The sequence below is a fragment of the Apteryx rowi genome, unplaced genomic scaffold (assembly GCF_003343035.1).
Source record: "Apteryx rowi isolate R43461 unplaced genomic scaffold, aptRow1 scaffold_118, whole genome shotgun sequence".
Classification (NCBI taxonomy): Eukaryota; Metazoa; Chordata; class Aves; order Apterygiformes; family Apterygidae; genus Apteryx; species Apteryx rowi.
In genome coordinates this window covers 2,031,141-2,053,763 of record NW_020447397.1, presented here as the reverse complement: position 1 = coordinate 2,053,763, position 22,623 = coordinate 2,031,141, and the positions used below count along the sequence as shown (strand labels likewise).

Below are 22,623 nucleotides of genomic sequence, written 5' to 3'. Positions count from 1 at the left end.
CCTCAGTGGCCTTACTTAGAAATAACTTCCCACCAAAGTTTGCAAACCAACAACATGGAAGTGATGCCTTTTCCAAATATCATGCGCTAATGCTGACATCTGCATCAGATAACTCTATCTGTCAGGGCAATCTTGAAGTCATTCTTCCACAATTCTCCAGATACCCACTTGCTTGCTAGAACATTGCATGGGACTCCTGCAGTGGGAATGCACCAAGACAAGCATTTGAGAAAGTGTTGGGATAGGGTGCATTGCTTGCCAACTCAATTACTGAATTTTTTTCAAGTATGCTGGTATTGTGCACTCCTCTACCTGCCTTCCTTTCCTCTTTCCTTCGTCTCCTATTTCTGTGTTTCTTAGTGATCTGCATATAGGAAGAAATTGGAATGGCGAGTGGTCCCACATGGTGGATTATCCCTTTTACGCACAGAGACAGTTAATGTGCATGCACAGAACAAGTGGGTGTTGACAGAAATATCTCTGGTTTGGGGTAGGGATTGAGTACATCCACTCTAAGGAGAGTTCCTCATGCCTAACAAGCTTTTGTTTCACCTGTCCTCTCTCTCTCTCAAAAAAAAAAGGTGACAGTTTAATCTAACAGTTGAACTATGTTTAATCTCAATCTGTCAATAATACTGATAGATGTTGCCTCCTATGCTCCATTCATCCCCCCTTACTTGACAGAAATAGAGGTGATAGGAAAAGAAATTTCTTACTAAGAGAAAAGATGTTTTTAAAAACATATTTAAGTGATATATATATATGAAAGTGATGCCTATTTATGTAGTGTTTAGGTAATTTTCTGTTGTAATTTAGGTAATATTTAAGTAATAAGTGACTTTTAAAGGTATTACAAAAATTGGTAGTGACCAGTGGGAAAAATAAACTAGCTAATTAATTTCCATCTTCCCGTTGCTAACAGTTTCCTTTAAAGAGGCTCTGCTGGCAGTGTAATATTGGGTTGAAAGTTTGAATAACACTTTCTCACACAAACTGCAGACATAAATTAACAAGGCAAAAGACTATTATAGTCTTGAACATGTCAGAAAATAAAAAGTTCCCTTGCTGTTCCTGCAGTAAATACCCCATCTAGGTTGTGTTGTAAATTATAGTGCTGATCACAAATTTGTACTCAAAGGAACATCAAGCTTAGCTTCTGTTTAAATTATTAGCTTTTAAATACAGTGCCTAAAAACCCAAAAGAAAATTACTAAAAGTAATAAGTAACTCCAGCAATAAAATTATTAAATGTGTTCCTTTTTAAGTTCATGACAAAACTCCCATTGAATCCATTTGGAATAAGGTTAAATAAGGGAAAATTCATTTTTGCTAGTACGAACACATGGAGTGAAAACATAAGATCTTGCTTTAACATCCTTGTCTCCTGAATAACAGCTATTCCAGGCAGAGATGTTCAGCCGCCAGCAGATTTTGCATTCAATTATCTCTGATGGGCAGCATCTCCTAGAACAAGGACAGGTGGATGACAGGTACACTTTCCTGTGTTGTTGTTGCTCTTGGTTATGTGAAGTAATACTTAAACTAGTGGATGACTTTTAAACAGAGAAGATGGCATAAGATGTCACTTCTCAGATGATGCTCTTTTGAGGTAGAAGTTACTATTGATATGGTTAAGCTACTGATTAGTAGCAGATTAGTCTTATTTAAGACAGCGCTTGTTAGGATGCTATGGGGTGAATATATGAATGTATTTGGGAAAACTGCAGCCTTCAGGTTGCATCTCTGACAAAGATTGATCTTGGATCTTCGTAAATGTTACATATATGTCTGTTCTGATGTACCTCCAAAATATGATTTTCGCAAAGGAGCATGCAGTGAGAGATTTGCAGTGAGTTGCACTTGATTTAAGCCATCTGGGGATTTACCTGTCCCAGGAGGATTCTCTGCTGGCACTTCAAATCATTTACAGCACAAACGTGATGGAAGAAATATTCATTCCTGTCTCAGATAATTTATTTTAAACACTTATGATCAAATGAATGAAAATCAATGAAACTAATGGCTTCACACTTGTATATATGCATTGGCTTTGCTAAGGGTATCGCGGTCCTGATATAAGACAAACCGTTTATTGGGATTTTAGGGGTTCTTTGTATACTTCTGGGGGAAAGGAGGAAGTATTTCATGTATAAGGGCTTGATTGTCCATGTACACGGAGTGTGGGGTTCTCAACCTCAGTCAATTTTCATGAGAGTTCAGTGCTTTTCTCCTCATGCTTCATAATCAGCAGCCAGAAAACATTTTCCCTTTCCCTCTGGTTTTATTTCATTAAAGAAATGGATCAAAATGTGAAGGTTACTATGTTTTTTGTTTTTTTTTAACAGGGATGAGTTTTATCTGAAGCTGACACTTCTAAGTAATCAATGGCAGGGAGTAATTCGCCGGGCACAGCAGAGGAAGGGAATCATTGACAGCCAGATCCACCAGTGGCAGCGCTATAGGGAGATGGCAGAGAAACTGCGCAAGCGGCTGGTGGAAATGTCCTGTCAGCCAGCGAGTGGGCTGGGCAATGTTCCTATCCCACTGCAACAAGCCAGAGCTTTACTGGATGAAGTGCAGGTATGTCTAGTGTGTTTAAAGAAAGAGGAAGAAAAAAAAAACACACCGTTTTTATAGCCTTCGTACTTTAAATAGTTCTGATGATTTTAAAAGTGCATTAGATTCAGGTTGTCTGCTTTGCAGAAAGCAATATTGGATGTTGGTTGTTTTTTGGAGTTGGCATAGCCTCAGGAGCAGCCCTTTGTTGGAAAGTAACTTGAAGCTCATAACAGAATATGCAGTATAGAACTTAGGGGCTCTTTTTCCAGCCTTGCCTGCTCCTCTTTTGCTTATAATCAACCTCCCAGCGAAGCTTTCTTGAAAAAATACATGCATAAAAATAATGTCCCATATTAGAGATGTATCCTAGCTAAGAAAAAGGAGACTTTGAGTATTTGATGTCCATCTTAATGCAAGATGGACAGCTATTTAGCAGCTTGGCRTCTTCAAGCTTTTTTGCTAGAAGATACTATATAATAATAAAGCTTATATTCCTCTTGAAGAGGAAGTATTCCTCTTGAAGAGTGATTGAGATACTGATATGGATGAGGAGGGAGTGAAGTCTTTTCATGTCTTTATCTCTTTGGAGAAATTTCCTGTCTAACAGTCTGCTGCTGTAAGTGATTGGGAAAAGGGTAGGATAAAGCATTTGGGCAGTAGCCCATGCTTAAGCCAAGGTACTCTGTCTATTAGTTAAAAGTTAATTGGTAAAATATGGGCTTTAGGATGAATTACACTGAATTGTTAACTGGAATTAAAAAGACAAAGCTGAGAGAAAGCCATTGATCTTTGCAGCTTAAAGAGAAAGTTCTCCTAAGGCAGCAAGGGAGTTACATCCTCTCTGTGGAAGCCGGGAAGCAATTGCTGCTCTGTGCCGATGGTGGAGCTGAGGCAGTCCTGCAAACAGAGCTTACCGAAATTCAGGAGCTCTGGAAGACAGCTAGCATCCGGCTTGAGGAGCAAAAGAAACAGCTTGCTTTACTACTGAAAGTAAGTGTGTGATTTCTTCTATTTTTATTCTTTCAGCAAGTTCACAGTTTTGCATTGTGAACCTGGATGAAGAAAAGTATTCTCAAGGGATGAGAACAAATACAGGAATTGCATGAGCTTTCCATTTTTTTTCACTACCTCTGATTTTCAAATCTGTAAAAAAGAAATGGTACTACTTCACAGTAGGCCTGTATGTTAGTTGATATCTTTTAATTATTTCCACAACACTGCCAGTAAATGATACTGCAAAACATGTGTGCCTTAAGAATTCCTGCAAGTCCTATTTTCAACACATAACAAAAGCGTATTTTATTTTGCAGTATGCTGGTTATTTTTTATACATACATACTGTATTGAAAATAAGATCTTCCTTATTCCCTCTACATGCCAGCGTCAAGATCTATCTAGCCATCAGGTAGTTTGTGATTCATTCCAGTGTCTTGAATATTTGCTATTTTAGGTAAATTTCTGTGATCTTGGAGGGGGGAGACTTGAACTTTATTTTAATGTAAGCAATGTCCAAGGTGCCTGCTAACCTCACTGTAAGCACTCAAGATGATAGGCTGGAATTTAACTTTGGTCTGTGTTTTCCTCCCTTTTACTCATTCTAGGGAGAAAAATGAAAACTGAAATTGTGTGTGTTTAAGCAGAATAGGGCAAGTGCTTTTGAGAACAGCTGCAGAGGTCTAATAGAATCACAGAATTACAGAAACCATAATTTTGTTTGTAAATAGCAAGAAGCAAAACAGTGCAAGAAAATTAAATATTATTTCAGAAAAGTTCAGATAAGTAGGTCATTCTTCCTTTTTCAAGCTGTGTTCCTTCTACCTCAGCTTCTAGTTCGGCATCTGCCAAGAATTAGGTTAGGAACTTTTAGTCTTGAAAGCTATTATCTAGGAAGGCTAAAAGTTCTGTGGTATTTTGTTCCAATAATAAAACTTGATGTTTGAGGAGAAGAAGAAGAAAGGAAATTACCATGCAATTTGTATAAATGTCCTCATGGATATCAATCCTTCTTTACACGATGCTATCTTGGCCTTAAATACGTGACTTTTTAGTGATCCTCTGACCAAATGAGAAGCACAAGCAGTGCATTCTAAAAGAATATGTTTTGTCATTAATAACATCACAGACTACTATCATATAAGGCTATTAGAGAGAGAAGAAAAAAGATGCTAAAGAAAGTTTTTTTGCAAGACCTGTTATTTGTAATTCCTCATTCTGAAAAGGACCATGAAATATTGGCGTGGATTGGGAAAAAAGGAAGGAAATACAAAGGCAGTGGTAGAAGGAAAGTAGCACTGAAACAGTAAACTAAGAAAAATAAGTTCCCATGTCTTCTGGTATCACACAACTGGCATTCGTTATAGGTTGACTGGCTTATTACAGATTTTTCTCTGTGAGTACTTTTTTAGTAGGCTTTAACACACAGGTGAGACAGGTAAAGCGGTACTGTCTGGTGACTGTTGATAGGGTGTGATTACATTGGATATATTTTAAATTTTGGAAAGTATACAAACACTGAACTGGCTGTAGCTGATAGGATCATAATTTAGAGAGGTACTGCAGGTATTTCAGTCTGACCTGAATTTGCAGTATCCCTAGCCATTTTCTTCTGGAGCGTGATGCATCTGAATGGAGTTTTTGTGAAAGGCTTATTTAATATAGGCATTCAAGAGAGGAAGTGGAAAATCGTTTTGGGAAGGAGAGTCTTTGCTGAAAGGATCTAGACAACACTGTAATAATAGGAAGCTTAGGTCTGTGTGTTTCTACTGGCAGAGCTCTACGCAAAAGACAATTTGCCATGGCTGTACATATGACCCAAGCTCTGATACTCTGAGTATTATTTAGAGGAGAATTTCAGGTCATGCTATTATTATGCAAAAGTTTTCAGTGTTTAGTGGTTAATTAGTCAAATCAACTGACACTAGTATAATACTGATCTGAATTAAAGTCTAATAATAATTATTCTGCCTTCAGGACTGGGAAAAATGTGAAAAGGGCATAGGAGACTCCCTGGAGAAGCTAAGATCCTTCAAAAAAAAGCTTTCTCAGCCCTTGCCAGAACACCATGATGAGTTGCATACAGAGCAAATTCGTTGCAAGGTAAAGCACTTGACTGTTGACTATTTATCTTGTCTTTGCATGCTTTTTATAGTAACCTCTTCCAGTGTTAGTAGGCTTTACATTACTGGCTAGGCAAACCAGGAAGCTGTCACTGTGACAAGCTAAGAAATTATCTATACAGCATTTGGGCAGCATACCTGAGCAATCTCACTACAGTGCAAATCCTGCAGGGTAAACAAAAAACTGATCAAAATGAGATCAGAATAGGATCTGAAAAGCACTATAAAAGTGCTAAATACTGGTGTGTTTATTTCTTCAAGAAATTCTCACTTAAAGTTTTCTCTAAATGGGAAAAATAAGCACATTGTATCTAAACAGTTGTTTTAGTGCTTTTTATTTGAGGTAAGACTACCGTGAGGGATCTTAGGTAACACACTTTTATACTATATTCTTTGCGGTTTAGAAACATGGTAAAACTTGAAAATACTCTCACTACAGAAAAGTCCAAACCAATACTTGGAAGCCCCAAATGCCTTCAAACTTTGGAGATGTTTGAGTGGTACTTTAGTTTGTGACTGCTTGTTACAAGGCTGATGTATCATTCTCTATCGGGAAGATACCCCTCTTCTAACTCTGAAAATACTGGCACATATGGGGTTGGTGTTTTTCTTTTAAACAGGCTGAAATAGTCCCTTGAAATGCTCAGATACAACTTTGTTAATTCAATGGGATAACAATGTTATCTGCCTGCTTCTTGAACACATTCAAATTTTTATGTGTTAGCAAACTGGTCCTTTTTATTTGTGCACTTCTTTTAATCAGGAATTAGAGAATGCTGTTGAAGGATGGACAGATGACCTTACACACCTCTCTCTGCTAAAGAAAACACTGTCTACTTATATCAGTGCAGATGATATCTCAATCCTCAGTGAGCGCATAGAGCTTCTGCACAGACAATGGGAGGAGCTGTGCCACCAGGCAAGTATAGTACTGAGCCTTGATATATTTATGCAGGGTAAAAAAGTGTTGGAGGAAAAACTGAATGCAAGTGACAGCTATAAGAAAAGATGCATGCAGAGACAGGTACCATTCAAATTAAAACTGAGCCTGCCTATTTGTAGGGATGAATTTACTAATTTCTTTGGAAATAGTGGAGTTGGGGAAACTACATCTGACATTTCAAATATAAAGCATATCAAGGTGTTTGACATGAGTTTTTGAGAATGAGGTATGCAAAAATTATAAAACGTTTTGGCAAAAAAGCCCAACCTTTAAAAATGATCATTTGCTTGACTGCAAACTTGGAACAGAACAAAAAGTCCCCATCAGGTGGAGTGATAGTCAAGAATTTAATTCTGGAAGGATGCTGAAACTGGCACAGTAATTAAATGATGCATATATAATATGTATGTGGTCCTTTTTTCTTTTTTTTTAAGGACACTCCATATACTCTGAAAATGTTTTTTCCTGATGAACTGTTACAATCTGCATAATTATTTAAAACAAGTGACACTCAAGGTTCATGCCAACTTGTCTTTATGGAACTCTCATTTGGGCGAGATTAATCCCATGCGCAGTCAGCCAGCTTCACAAGCAAGCTGTAGGATGAGGTGAACCACACTGAAAGGTGGCACTTGCTGTTTAACCATAAAGTGAGTCTAGCCATCTAGCTCAGATGTGGATGTTGGTGTGTTGGCAGGTGCAAGCCATGTTAGCCCTGTGTTAGCTGCTAAAAGGTACCTCTGGAGTCAGTGTGGGTGAAAGAGGTTTCTCCAGGGTAATTCAAAGCAGGAGCCTCCCCATATGCACACCCCCCTCCCTTCCCAACAACAGAGGAAACCCAGGGGAACTAACTGCCTAATTTAGCTAACACATGAGGTATCGAAAGGTGGGAAGTGTGCATAACCTCTCCTGCTCTTTGCGCTTCTCCTCCACACAGACATGTGCTCTATTATGAATTTCTGTTAAGAAACGTTGTTCTTATTGGATCAAGTTAACATCCATTGAAGCGCTTACTGTAGTTACCGCTTATGTGTCTAGATCTCTTGAGCTTTGTCACAGCGTTGAGGTCATATTTAAGCAGACTTGAGAAAACAACCAAAAAGTTGTACTGTGTGGTGTGGGACTGTGGCATGACTGGCTGGGAAAAAGCAGGAGGAGTGCAGTTCACCACACTTTGGTGGGAGGAGCGGGGCACAGGAAGGATGTCCCCTCCCCACCCCACCTTCGCTCCATCATACCTTCTGCTCTGCTCATAGCTTCTGTTTTTTCAGACATTAGTGTTTGCGCTTCTCTTGATCTGAGGGTGATATGCTTGGCTACGAACTGCACTCAGCAGTAGTGTGTGATTTTCAGGTGCATCATGCTGGTAGTGCATTTCTTGCCTCCTGTTTGCACTTAGAGAACCAGATAATGGGCTCTCCCTCATTCTGCTTTTCAGATTATCCTTATCTTATTTCTGTGGTTCAGTAGAGATTGTAGTGCAGACATACATGGGCTAACTTGGAAATAGTTACCTCATGTAAGGCACCTGTGAAGGCTGCGAAAAACATGCTAAAAGTAGGGAAAATGCTTAAAAGTTAATGGCCCAGAGCTTGTTACGAGTTAGCTGCATTTGAGTGAGCTGACTTGGATACTTCTAAGCTACAGTGCAGTCACTGCACGTATGTTTATGGTGAAGGAGGGAGCCAAATACAGAAAGTTTATCTTAGGTTTGTGCATACTGAGTGTTTCAGGATGTAACCTAATGAAGTGCAGCACTTTGTTCAACCGTTGCTTGTTTCCGGAAAGCTGCCATCAAGTTTAGAACCACAAAAAGGAAATGTGAGATCACGTGTATGCTCCTGTTAAATCTAACACTGTAGTTAAAGAATACAGCAATCACTTTTGTTTATGAAAGAGCAGATGCAGTCTTCATCTTCTCAGTTGAGATTCTGATATAAAGTCAGAAACAACTCAGATTACACTGGGGACAAAGTAAGTAGTTGAACAAACGTCAGAAACTGGAGAGATGACTTTGTGCTCACCTTCTGCAACTCTTTTGATTTCAGTTTCCATCCCTGTCTATTTAATTGATATTTTATATCTATTCCTTTGTGTCACATCATACCTTAATCCTTTGGAATCTCTGAAGTCGTCATGCCGGTACTGCAGAATTGTCATCTATGAAATTTGTGTATTAGAACTCCAGCAGAAAATAGCTTTTGAAAAATACAGCGTACGTTTGGTTTAACTCTACTTACAAATCATGCTCATGCACAAATTATGCAGTCTTTTAGAGTTTTTTCTGAGTTAGATGTTGTTTCTATGCATATACCTAATTTGTGCTTTGGTCAAGTATTGTATCTTCCTTTTTTCTTTAATGCTTCAGATGAAAAAAACCCTCATAATATACTTTATACCATTTTATAAGTGGGCAAAATCATAAGGAAATTTATTTTTGTTTGTCTTAATGAAACGTTTGCGAATAGAGACATTACCAAACAGAATATATTCACAGGTTTCTGAGCCTAACTTGGACACCTCCTTGTATGCAGCAGGATCTAACTAACAGGAATCCTGAGATTAACACTCGTCTTTAAACTCATAGAGTCGTGCAAGGTTTTTGCAGTACCATTTCAGTTTGCTTTAATGGCAGCTAAGTGGCTGGAATACATTTGCAGAGCCAGAAGAGTTCTTCTTGAGACACAAAGCGCTTCAACCATCCCTTAAATGCATTTACTAATTTGTTGTTTTTTACTCTCTGCAAATGTTTTAAGGTCTCCTTACGTCGGCAGCAAGTAAGTGAGAGATTGAATGAGTGGGCTTTCTTCAGTGAGAAGAACAAGGAGCTCTGTGAGTGGCTGACGCAAATGGAAAGTAAGGTTTCTCAAAATGGTGACATCCTCATAGAAGAAATGATTGATAAACTTAAAAAGGTATAGTGTGTGTGTGTGCACTTACATATTATGCTTTTACTTCTTGCTTGGTTTGTGTTGCAGAGTGGATACTGAATTAGCTGAAATGGAGGTTTTACCTGGCATAGATGTTTATAGGTTCCAGTAAGACTGCATGTTTGTGTTCTTCTCTCGCTATGCAGCTTTTTCCTGTCTTTCTTGAGGTGGGACCTTTCAGGATATTAGAAAATTGTTTAAGTGAATGCCAAGTCAAAGACAACCAAATCCTTTAGTAAATGTCCAGAGCTGCCTGTGAAGAGTTTCTTAACTATAGAATATGTATTTACAGAATGGTTTCTTTCATTCTTCTGATAAGGTTGTTCATGGTTATATGATAATATTTAAGAGCTTGTCTCTCCATTGTATTAAACACCAGAAAAACAAAAACACATTAAAATTTGCTTGTATTTTTGTTAGTAGGGCAGAGCAGAATGTATTCAGAATAAGAACCCTCACCCTTGATTGCTCTTTGCTGACCAGGATTATCAAGAAGAAATTGCTGTAGCCGAAGAGAATAAAATCCAGCTCCAGCAAATGGGAGAACGACTTGCTAAAGCTAGCCATGAGAGTAAAGCATCAGAGATTGAATACAAACTTGGCAAGATCAGTGACAGATGGCAACATCTTCTAGATCTCATTGCAGCCAGGTAAAACAGTATATTTGATTTTAAGGGCTACATGGGACAGATTAATGTACTGGATACGGTGAAGTTAAAATCTTTTCTCTTGTTCACCTTTTCATATTAACTGTGAATGAGTTTATTCTCATCCATTTGCATATTTCAGTGAAATTCTCCTTCTTGTTTTACTTAACAGTATCTGACATTTCTTCAAGAGTCAATTCAAAAGACGTACCTGCTAGAATGACATAGAATTGGTTACAGTCAGATTTAGTGAGTCTTGATCAAATACAGTCTTTTTAGCTTCACTTGAATGCTTAAAATGAAGTACAAATGCGATTTTTTAAATCTTGGCAAAACAATCCAAAAAGTGCATTTGTTGTTTTGACTTGGATTTTCAGAAAAACTATTCCAAAACTAAATCTTAATTTTTCTGCCTGATTTTTTTTGACTGATGGAGAAGAGTACGGGCAGGTAGATGTATGCACATTGGGCCTAAAGATTCTTTTTAGTCAAGGTCAAAAATGTTATTGAACAATTTTTATTACTTAAAGAAATGCAGAGTTGTTGCTTGTATAAGATATTGATTTATTTATGTTTAGACATTTTTCTGCTGTGAGTTGTGCTACAGACTCCCTCCACTTACAGATAATAATTTTGTCACATTCTTGTATATGCACAACTTCATATAAGGTATATGTACTGTATATTTTACACTTCTGTGATCTGAAAAACATATGGATTAATACTTTAACTCAATTTGCAAAGGATTTGTTTTATTATGTTTTCTCATCCATTGGGCAGTTTTCTTTTCTCTTAGCATTACTGCATTCTTGCTTTGCAATCTGTAAGCATGAAAACAGTAAATTTTGTGTAAACAGAAGCATTCTGTTGGCTCCAGCTCCTTTTATAGTGGCTCATTTTGAAGCAATGAAAACTGTGTAATTCTTACAGATCATTAAGTCAGGAAGTGGTGCATTACAGACCAGGAGCCTGCTGGTTTCAGAGGATGTGATACATCACTGTTTGTTGAATATAACATGTGTTTGCCCTATTTTTGTGTGCATCTTTTGAAATATCTATGCATATTTTTTGTACTTGGACAAAATATGCTTCCTTTTAAGTTCAAATCACATATTAAAGAAGTTTCCAGTGAAAAGTGGTGATATACACAAATGGCAAAATGCATTGCTAAAAATCTGTATAGTCTACGCAGTATTGGAGATTAGTGCCCTGTGTAGAGACAGGTGAGACTTCCGGATTCTGCAGCATTGTTGGGGTGGGGGGAGGGAAGGTATAAACGGTGATACTATCCACTTCTTAAACTTTCTCCTTCTGGTTCCATGAAGCAGGGTGTTTAGACCTATACTAATTTGTAAAAAATACTCATTTACTTTTATTCCCAGATCACTTCCACTAACTAGTTAGACTACTTTACTAGAATGCTCAGCATTATTGTATGCAATTAAACAGATAATCCTTTCCATTCCAGAGATTACTGAAGCAAAAAAAACCTCTTTGTAAACTTTCGGTGTTGCATTGCTGAAATTGGAGGAACAAACACTGGAGAGGCTTGATACTAGGTTATGGAGATTTTGCTAGTTCATCTGTAGCTTAGGCTGATAGCAGTTAAAGCCTATAGTTGTTAATTAACATGTGCAGAGTGCTTGTAGTGAAAGTCTAATTCCCACTGGACAAAAAATTTGCATCCCCCAAGCTAATTTTTAAAAGACTCCAGAGGCTCTGCAGAATGTGCTGCTGTATATCTGCATATGTTCCTATTTTGGCATTTTGGACTGAAGTTTGCAGTGCATCGTATAACATGAATTTTGGCTGCATTCAGCTAGTAAATGGTGTTGAGAATAAAACACACCTTTCCATATTCTGGATTCCTGGCAGCATTAATAAATTACTATTGCCTGTGTATTTTTCTGTAAAGCTATAGCCATCCCTTGCCTGGCAAGTTTTTCATAATAGTTTGTTTCCTACGGCTGTGAACTAGCAGAGAGTGTTTTATGAAAATGCTTTAGTAATATAGTATGGTAATATGGTTCCACTCTCAATCTTTACCTGCCAATTTTACGCTGTTTGGTGGAATTACTCCACTCACCTACAAAGGCCTCTTTTTTTCTCACATTCTGTTTCCTTATCCACTTTTCTTCATTGCCTCTCCATTCTAAGGTCTACAGAAGAGACAGCTACAGAAAGGTAGTTTTATCTCTGCATGAGAGACTTCTTCCATTTCTGTCCTCTTAGAAGATTTTCCTCCATTCAGATGAAACTTCAGGTGAAATAGTCTGATATGCAGGCCAGCTGCAAAAAAAATTGCAGAAGTCTGCAGCCAGGAATCAGTGCTATAGCTGCAACTGCTCGAGCTTTGCGAGGAAGGCTTTGTTGTATGTTTTTTTCTCCCTACCCCTAGCACTCATGGTCCACATTCCTGGAGATGAGGCCTGGCACATGTGGATGAATGCAAGTTTTATTTAGAAACATGACCACTTGTCACCGTTCAGTCTCATGTTATCAAGCAACGTCTGCTAACATTTGTTTGGTGTGTGAGCATTTTCAGTACAGTACTCACCAGCAAAGAGAAGTTTGTCCCCTGCCCTCCCCCCTGCCCAAAGCACAGTCTTTGCAGGCTTTTGGAGCGCAAGTTCTTCTTTTTAATGCTGGAAAATTTCATGGTGCTGGCGGAGGACCTATGCGCTGCGAGGATGGCAGAGGACGGCAGTGCGGATTCAGACCTCCCAGACTGTAATTGTGATATCACAAGGCAGGCAGCTACTTTTGTTTCCTTTTTATTGATACGGTTCTTTCTGAAGTCTTGGCTTACTGGGAAACTAATTGAAATACTGATATGTAGAAATCACTACCTTAACTAAAAATGACTATTTTCTGCTCAGTTTTAAAAATAGTGGAGGGTGATAACAGCATACTTTGTTTTACAGCTAGTCCTTTGGGATCCTGGGATAACTTTTCGTAACTGACCCAGACGTACCACTAATAAAATCTCTTAACCATCTGAAAGAAACTCTAGACTGGTTTTACTGTTGTTTTTAAATACAAGAGCATGTACACACATGAGAGAAAGCAGACTTTGTATTTGTCTGCTCGCTGTTTGTGTCATCAAAGGGGCATGGCTACGAGCAAAAGGCAGAGAAGGAGAGAGACTGTATAGAAATTATTTCAGACTTCACAGACCGAAGCTGCTCTGTCCTGTACATTTTAATGGATATTTTGTAACTGCATGTAATACTTTAGCTCTGCTGTGAACTGAGCTTGCATCTTCTTGGATTTTTGATTCAACTTCTGTTCTGTTCTGTTTTCATACAACTTCTGTTTTTTTCTTCTTCACGTTATCTTTTCTAGTAGTTTCTATTTCTGTTGTTCCTAGTTCTATAAATTTATTCCTTGAAAGGGGAAACAGTCTGATCTGAAGAGAAAATATAACTGGCAGTACTATTTGTGCTTTGGACAATACTTTTTATTAATCATAAAATATTTATTCTGATTTTAAAAYGGAAATTTTTTTACAGTGTTCAGGTTCATGAAAGACATGTCCAATTGGTATGATTTCATAGGATAAGTGTTTCTTGAAACTTTGTCTCCAATTCAAAGTAGAGTTTTTCTACTTTTCTACTTTCCACTGGCTTTGTACAGGCATAGCTGACAGTCTTTCTGACTGTTTTGATGTTGGTTTTAAGTTTAATATTAGTAACCAGCTGTCTAAATGACTAATACAGTAGCTGTGAGTTCTATATGATACATTGTTAGGGATTTACACTGCTGTTCCTGTTTAGGTTTAAGTGGAATCTAAGGCGGTCTAGAGTAGGACTGGTTGAATTAAAGCTGTTTGGACTTAATTTCAGCTCCAAAATGTTCTCCCACTGCCTTGTCTTAATGTAAAACAGACATTTTAAAGATACGTTGCTTTCTTGGGAAGCTGGAGTATGGTAATTGCAATGTAGTAATGCAAGTATCATAAGCTCATTTAAACTTTCAGATGAGTTTTCCTCAATAAACTATAGAAACAAACAGTTGAATTATGCAGCATTTTCCTTTCTGAGCAAGGTCAAATGTTGAAGCAATAGCATGGTCAACAAGTAAAAGTACAGTATTCCATAGAGCCTTAGGTATTTGTAAAATTTAGCAAGCCTGAAATACGTATGTGCTTTAAAACAGCGTAATGGGTCCAACCCTTTGTTTTGAATGTGGAATCTTCATTTTCAAGCAGAGAAATTGTCTCAAGCCTCTTGCAGTAACATGCTCAGTGCTGCAAGAAAAGCATGAGATTATTATCAGAATAATTAACTTCTAAAACATAGTGTTGTAAATGAAATCTCAAAAGGCCACTGTTGCACTTGACTAGGGTTCCCACATACTTGAATGGTTTATAATTTGACCTTTGTCTCTAAGTTTGTCTCTAGTTCATTAGCTTTCAGGCCCTAACATTAACATGGGAAGATGGGATTTTGAGCTGGTATATTTTTAAGGGAAAGATACATCTTTGCTGCACACACATTATGCAGTTGTTTGTACACAGGCACAATGTTCAGTGAGGTGAAGAGTGCAGGCATCCTGCCTGGTTAAACTCAGAAGGAAAACTGTCGGAGGTGATGGATTAGACCTATCTTTTGTTTGCAGATATGTTTTCAGAGTAGCTAGAGGCACACGCTGTTGAGTCAGAATAGTAACTACAGCGTGGTCCGAGCAGCAGTTATTTATTTACCTGTATTTCTACCCTGTGGTGTTAGACTCTACAAATAGAGAACAGTGTGACAACCCTAAATGTGTGTTTGAGGGGGAGAGGGTCCTCATTTTTTTGATTTTTTTTTTCTTTGAGGAATTTAGATGCAGGTATACTTACAAATTGCGACAATCCTTGAGGGGAAGGCAAGTTTAGTAGCAGACATTGGTTTTGTTTGGAGGTTTCTTTTAGTATGTTATTTTTTCTTTTTTCCTTCCCATGACTAACTTAGATAATGACACTGAAAACAGCTCTATTTGGGACATTTTTTGCTCTGGCAGGGAAACATTCCCATGCAGTCTGACTGAGGCAAAGAGGGTATTTTCAAAACAACAGGCTGCAGGCTTGCAGTTGTACAAAGTTGTGCAGGTGCTGCAGACAAAATGTAGCTAAAATCCAGCACAGAGGTTAGGGTACTGTACAACTGTAAACAAGAAAATCCTGGTCCACAGCTTGGGCTTGCAAATGCTGGAGTAGTGTTACATGTGCACAGGGCCGATGTGACTCATTGTTCCCTTTCTTGCTCCAGCACACATGTAAAAGATCGACAGCATCCAGCCTTGAAAATCCAGGTGTAGAAGGGGCTGGATTTTAGTCATATTGCCATTAATGTCAATGACAGAAAAGCTGTCTGTGAGGTCCAGGAGAGAGATAACCAACCTTCCACACCCTACGTGCAAGTTTCAGTTGGTCCAAACACACAGAGCATTGCGTGTATAGCACGTAGTGAGAGAGGGTGGTGCCCCAAACACTGATTGYTTTCCAAGTATTTCTCTAAGGCTAAACACACAGCTGTGTTTCAGGCTAACCTGATGAAGGGGAATTGGAGTGGGGCAGGCTTTCAGCAGATTCTGTTGACTTGAGTCCCTGCATAGCCGTATTTTCAGATTACCCAAATTTTTTTCAGATTGCAACTCTGCAGCTGTTGGTCATGGGACTCTGGCATTGAAGCTGCATTTGAACTGTTCTTAACCATGTTTGCTACTTATGAGCTACAGTTTGACCATCTGTGATCTGGAAAGAGATGAAAAATTCAAAGATTTAACAGCCTTAAAGTTTTTAAAGTTGATGTTAAGATCTCTGCATTTTCCTTTCATGAGGAAAGGCCATTCATATTAGATTCTTAATGGCCAGTTACAACTACTGCATTGAGTTTGGAAATACTTGATAAATTTGCTGTTTAGTATTATGGAAAAATGCACATTGCTTTGTTTTAAGTATGGGTTAATAAGGTGACATTTTGTTTGTTTGACAAATCCAGCAATCTCTTATTTCTCAACCCAGCTTCATTGGTGCATTCCCAGCTGCACTCATCTCTTAAAGCTTTCTGACATTGAAACACTTGTGTGGGAGAGCAATAGAAGCATGAAAGGGAATATTACTCAAAATTGTCTGTGGTACATGAAAGAAGAAGGAAAGATTAGAAACAATTTCAGAATCCACTAGCAGATTTTTTGTAACGTGGAGGTAGAATGAAGGGAATTACTGCAAGACATTTTTACAGTTGAGACAGGCTGGAAAAAAATATTGGGGGTTGGGTGAACAGTTAGTCAGATTTCCCCCTCTCTCTTATCTGAAGTTCCCTGGAATTAAACACCATATGCTGGCCATTGCTATTGCATGTAAGGTCACAAGGAATATACTGTTTAGAAATCACTATGAAGTTACGTTCCAGTCTCATCTGTTTAGATCTGATGGCCATTAAGACCACATGCAGCTTAAAGCAGCCCTTGGGATTCAGGGATTCTCACTAAGTTCTTAGTTCGAGTTCTTTTACTAAAACTTATTTATTCAAGGACAAATCTCACCATTACAGTAGTTCAATGTTTGGAAATCACAAGGATGAGAAAACCCAGTTCACCTAGTGCACTCTACCACCAATACTGGTTAACTGCTATTCATAGTTTTTTCTGGTCTAAGAAGACCTTTTGCCTTCTGTTGGTCAAATAACTAAATTATTCAGATTGTTTGGGGGGTTTGTTGTGTGTGAGTTTGTTTTAAAAAAGGGTTTTTTTCCCCTAATAAACATTTATTTCAACTGATAAAGGTACAGAAATTTTGAAAACTTTGTCTGGCATTCATAAGCTCATAATTTTTCTTAACCAGAGCCTATGAATGCAGCGCTATTTGTATATATAACATACTTCTGTTACTTATTAAAGGAATACTTTAGAACACAACTTGCAGTCTAAGTTCTTTCTCTAGTGTGAATCCTCCTGAAACGCACAGAGAAATTATCCTTCGGGGTGTACTCATGCTCCTGTTTCTTTCTCTTACAGGGTGAAGAAGTTGAAGGAGACCCTGGTTGCAGTGCAACAGCTGGATAAGAACATGAGTAGCCTGAGATCTTGGCTAGCCCACATTGAGTCGGAGCTGTCCAAACCTATCATCTATGAAACTTGCAACTCTGAGGAAATACAAAGGAAGCTAAATGAGCAGCAGGTAAAATATAAGATGAGATAGAAGAGTAAAAATCTTGACATGGTCGCCACACTTATCAGGTGCATGATGGTGATGTGAGAACCAAAGTAAAGAGTGTCCTAGGGCTGTCCATATCCACCTAAATGCTGAGAGGGCATAAGGCAAAGAAGTCATCTTTAAATATCAAGGCAAGTGGTACTTACTGTGTCACTTACAGAGCCTTTTGCTGGCTTCGACTTCGAATCCACCAGGAGCTGCTTGACATTCCTGAGTAAGGTAAGGCACCAAGAGATGTAACCTGAATGAGCTATTGCAGTTGGTTTTTTTCCTTTGAGGTTTGGTTTTGTTTGTTTGAATTGTCTGTTCCCAGAGGCAAAACTGACACCTATTAGATCTTGCAAATTTTGCACATGCTTGAAAAAGACTATTTTTAGCAACCTTTCTAACTCTGTTTTGTTTTGCAGCTTGTAAACATGTTTGAGAATCACTTTGCACGCAAAGATGCCTGAACTATACATGTGAAGTTAAAATCAGTTGTTTTATAGTGCACAAAGCCTTTATGCAGTGCTAAGAACAAAGCAGTCAACACTGGAAGGGACAGATAAATGTTATGATGTATGTCAAGCAGTTTTTGGCATTACAGTAAACAATACAGCTAAGAAAATATACTATACTTTTTTTTTTCTGTTCCACTTCACTACTACATTATGTGCATGCCTCACTGACTATGGAAAAGTATTAGTTCCCTGCAGCAGAAAGAAATGTATGGGCTCTCCGTACATCATCTGCCCAATGTAGTTTTGCTTAGAAGCACAGAGCTAGTACTGTTGTTCTGTTACATCSCAGGTTGCAGTCTTATTGGTTATTTTTTGGCAAGAATGTCTTTCTGGTGTTAGTGTTAGCCTCACTGGTGGCGAGTTAGATGCTCTCCTCCTGAGTACTCTCTCCAGAGGAGGAAGAAATCCGTGGGAAGAGGAGTGCCAGGAGGCTTTGGGGATAGTTAGTTAATTTATAAAGTGCACAAACTGGCATTTTCATCTTTTAAGCTGAGCCTGGGGACTCAGTTTACCCAAGAACCTCTTCAGTGTTATTTCTGTCTCCCCTACTGATTTGCTATGTGGCGGTGCAGAACAGTTTATTAAACTATTATATGCAATTTACACAGGGTTAATAATTTATAACACACAAGAAGCATCACTAATGTGTGTTTTTGAGGCATTAAAGTGCTGTGTAGGGCTAAATATTGCTAGCAGTAAACTAGATACTTGAGATTTTTTGGTAGTATCCCTATGCAGGCACTCCACAATTTGTTACAGACCCTCCTTATGAGATGTGTTCTGGGCATGGAGACTGGTGTGTCTCTGTTTTCTGATCTTTCCTCATAGTGGTTCCCATGCAGTGACAGAATGCAGTGATACTCTCTGGAAGTGTAAGCAATTTCACTGGAGCTCCAAAGGTGAAAAATAGAGATGAACTTTATCCCGGGAGGATACCATGTTTGGAAATATTATAGTGATTTGATTTTGATAATGCTACAGGCCATGGTCAATAAAACAAACAAGCAAACATTTAATGTATGGAAACCAGTATTTTTATGACTACCAGGCTATATCGCTATTCACTGCAGCTCAAAACACCAGTATGTTGACCACTTTCTCAAATATTTCATCCCCCTTTTTTTCTTCCCTGTTAATGTTCTTATGTTCTTTTCCCTGTTTGGTCTTCCACAGAGGCCATGTTATCTTCCCTGCTCATAATGCTATTGATTCTTTATATGCAAGATTACATTAAAAATATAATATTGTGAAAGAGGAGGGCCAAATCCCATTTCTGTAACTTCAAGCATCATCTACTTCTGGCACATCAGCCAAGAATCAGCTCTGCAGTTGCTGTTCTCTGTAATGAAATTAAAGAGACAGTTAAAGCTGGATATCCTGGGGAAGTTACTGTAACCTCACCGCAGCATTTTCCTAGCATGGCAAGCTGCATTTCAAGGATTACTTATTTATTTACTTTCTAAATCTACTACGACTTGAAATGTGAAAAAATAGTATTTGTTTTGGGGATGATCAAGAAGAAAAGCTGTATGTGGGAGACAGCAGTGCATAAAAGCGATGCTCCTTGTGTGAACTAACCAAAAGGCTAATTGTTCTGTAATAAATATGGAAAGTTAAAGAAGTTAGGAAAGAAATACAAGGCTGTGGAGAAAAAGCATTGTAGACATCACTCATAGAAAGATTCTGTAGGTGATAGAAGAGTTTAGTCCTGAGGAATCCTCTGGACTACCAGCTTTGCAGTTCTCATTACCGCTCTACTCCAAAATAGTAAAGAGGAGATTGTGTTACCTGAATTTGCTTAACTTCAAGTCTCATAGCTGTTTGGAGTGCGTTTCACAGAATATTGCATCTATTTATAGTACCCACCCTTATATAATATCTCAGGATGGGGAGAAAGAAGCACTTGGACATCGTGATGAAAGACAGTACTTTGCAGGCAAGTGGAAGTACTTCTTCAGCCAGTGCTGAAGAAGCAAATACTGTGGTTTTCCACTCAGTGGATTTAGATCTCATTTCCTGCTGGAAGGCAGGAACTTCATATTGCTAATTGTTAGAAAAGTTCCTCTAGTTGCAGCTTAAACTTATGTAGACCTATGGCCAATTCATACTTGTTCTTCCCTTTTTGACACTGTACTTTCTCTTGTGTGCCATCCTTTATTTCACTAATAAAATTATAAAGAGTAGTTTATCTCTACTCAGCCTTAAACTATCCAAGTTCTTGCTCTCCTAAATAAACTTCCACATCTCTGATAATCCTAATAGCTCTTCTCTTTACCTGAACTAGAAGTGAACATAATGTTCTGGATGTAATCTCTCACTTTTTTGTGCAGTGACGTTAATACTTCTCTGTCACTATTGGAATTATGTTGCCTTAACCATGTGTGTGTCCATCCTAATTTGTCCGTCTAATATTCTGATGATTCATTGCAAATGTAGTCAGAAGTCAAGCAGGTTTTCTTTTCCTTGCACTTTTCCAAAAGAAACAGCCAGTTACTTTTGTGGTTTTTCTGTGTTTGAACCTGTAGTTCAAAACAGAAGCTGAAATGTTATTTCAAGATGAGACATTGGCATCAGTGCAGAATAAGCCATATCAACCAAGAAACTGACTTGAGAAATAATACTGAGCACACATGATAAGTGCTAAGATAATGTGAGTTTTCTTCAGCTGTTCTGAGTCTCCCTTTCCATTTCGAATGAAAACATTGTAAAATTGGAAAACTGAAGGAAGAACAATCTCCTACTGAAGATGCACTGTTGGACGTGTGCCACTGCTGACCTCATGCTGAATGTGCCACTATGCAGCTAGCTCATGTGGGGAAGAGTAGGCTCAGGAAGGGTACCTTTGCCAAATGCCTGCAGTAGAGAAGGACATTTTTTCTTGACACATTTCTCTTCCTAACTTCTTCTTTACATCCTCTGTGATAATGAGAAAGGGCGGGGGACAATTCCACCATTTAGTGGTGATTTTGATTAAATGGATGTGAAAGATCCTCAGCTGAATGTGTAGAGCTCTGACAGTTTATACCAGGTGATGTTCTGGTGTTCATAGGTCCTGGGGGAGCTGTGCATGCTGCCACATTCTCCTAGCCTTGTTGGTAACATTGCAACACCACTTGTGCAGATGCAATCTCTTAATACATATTCATTTGATGTTTTTTTCCTGTTTGTAACCTCATTAAATTTTGTTTTGAATAAATAAAAGAGAAATGCTTTTGGATGTATGCATGTTTTGCAATTTCTCTTAAGAATTGATTTCTTGAACTGCAGGAACTTCAGAGGGACATAGAGAAGCACAGCACTGGAGTGGCCTCTGTTCTCAATCTGTGTGAAGTGCTTCTTCACGACTGCGATGCCTGTGCCACAGAAGCAGAGTGTGACTCTATCCAGCAGGCCACGCGGAATCTGGACAGAAGGTGGAGGAACATTTGTGCAATGTCAATGGAAAGGCGGCTTAAGTAAGTCTGCAATGCCTGCAAACAAATATTTCTTTCCACAGGCAAAAATACAGCATGGGAAGTATGTGATAGGACTGCAGTACTGAAGTAATGGGTCTTATGGCCAGAAAAGATCATACATTAAATAAAACACAATAGTTATCATGCTACAGAAGAAAGAAAATAAATTTTTGGGTTGCATTAATAAATGCAATAATTAATAAATACAAGGTACGGATGTCAATTATCACATTCTACTCCCCTGAGGCTTTAGATGGAACAAGAGTTCATGGTGCTTCATAGAATTAATGAGGGAGAAACTGGAGAAAGTTCGGAGGAAAGCAGTAACTCCAAAAGTTTTAGAAAACGTGACCTAAAAGGGAAAGTTGAAACACTTAGGTTTAGCCTAGAAGCACTGAGACTGATGAGGAAACTAAATTATTGAATGAGTGAAATGTTATTCCGGATGTTAGGGCTTTTATGCCCCTGATGTTCCTAAACAGTTTCTCTTATGTCTGAAATTTTTGATTCTGAAAAATTTTAAGACTTTGAACACTTATCTATAATTTCCTAGTCTGCCCACCTTAGCTTTGCTGAGTGAGTGTGGGCAGTTGCACCTGAGCATCTTGAGTGTAGTTAGATTTACTGCTCATGCTCAGACCATCTGTACACTGCATGCCCATTATATCCAGAAGATTGTCTGGAAATCCTGCATGGAAATGTAGCAACACAATGAGAAGACAAAGCTCAATTATTTTCTATCTGCATCTAGGATAGCATGGCTTAATTTTATAGCCAGAAAAATGAGGCTACCTTGGGCCAGTGCTGTATACTCTGTGTTGACCAGTAATACATGTTCAAGTAGCTGATTGAACTCCTGTATTTATGGAGATTTTTTCTGTATCTTTTTAAGTTATGAATCTGATTTCTATGATGTTTAAGCAGTTATATAAGAACTGCAAGTAAAGTATACAACTCTTCAAAAGGCTGTGTTAAATTTTATATGACCTTTGGTTTTGTGGGATGTTCTTAAGGATGTATCTAGGAAAGGTTTTCTTAACCTTAGGCATATAATTTATTGCTTATAAATTGTGCTGATTTATATCCACAGCTTTCTATACTTCTGTATTTAAATAATTTTATACTATTGCTATTGTGATTTTTATAAACATAAATATTTCCTATAATTTCTATCTTTGACACATTATGTCTCAAAAATATACAGGCTCATCATATCTTTGTCTCCAGTGAATGAATTCAGAATTACTTTAAGTTAATGTGAAACAGTGCATT

At 38.2% G+C, this 22,623-nt stretch overlaps 1 protein-coding gene across 3 annotated transcripts in view; it reads left to right on the top strand.

Annotated features, from left to right (window-relative positions):
- SYNE1 (spectrin repeat containing nuclear envelope protein 1) overlaps positions 1-22,623 on the top strand; it is a 105,754-nt gene that overhangs the window by 56,869 nt on the left and 26,262 nt on the right. For 2 of the 3 annotated variants that reach the window (XM_026083583.1, XM_026083594.1), the window contains 9 exons: positions 1,396-1,490; positions 2,346-2,580; positions 3,355-3,549; positions 5,530-5,655; positions 6,439-6,594; positions 9,375-9,533; positions 10,032-10,198; positions 17,198-17,360; positions 21,164-21,351. In XM_026083583.1, coding sequence (XP_025939368.1) covers positions 1,396-1,490; positions 2,346-2,580; positions 3,355-3,549; positions 5,530-5,655; positions 6,439-6,594; positions 9,375-9,533; positions 10,032-10,198; positions 17,198-17,360; positions 21,164-21,351 — 1,484 coding nt within the window. Of the gene's footprint in view, positions 1-1,395; positions 1,491-2,345; positions 2,581-3,354; positions 3,550-5,529; positions 5,656-6,438; positions 6,595-8,511; positions 8,593-9,374; positions 9,534-10,031; positions 10,199-17,197; positions 17,361-21,163; positions 21,352-22,623 lie in introns of those variants that run through there. The other variant, XM_026083603.1, reaches the window with a different exon arrangement.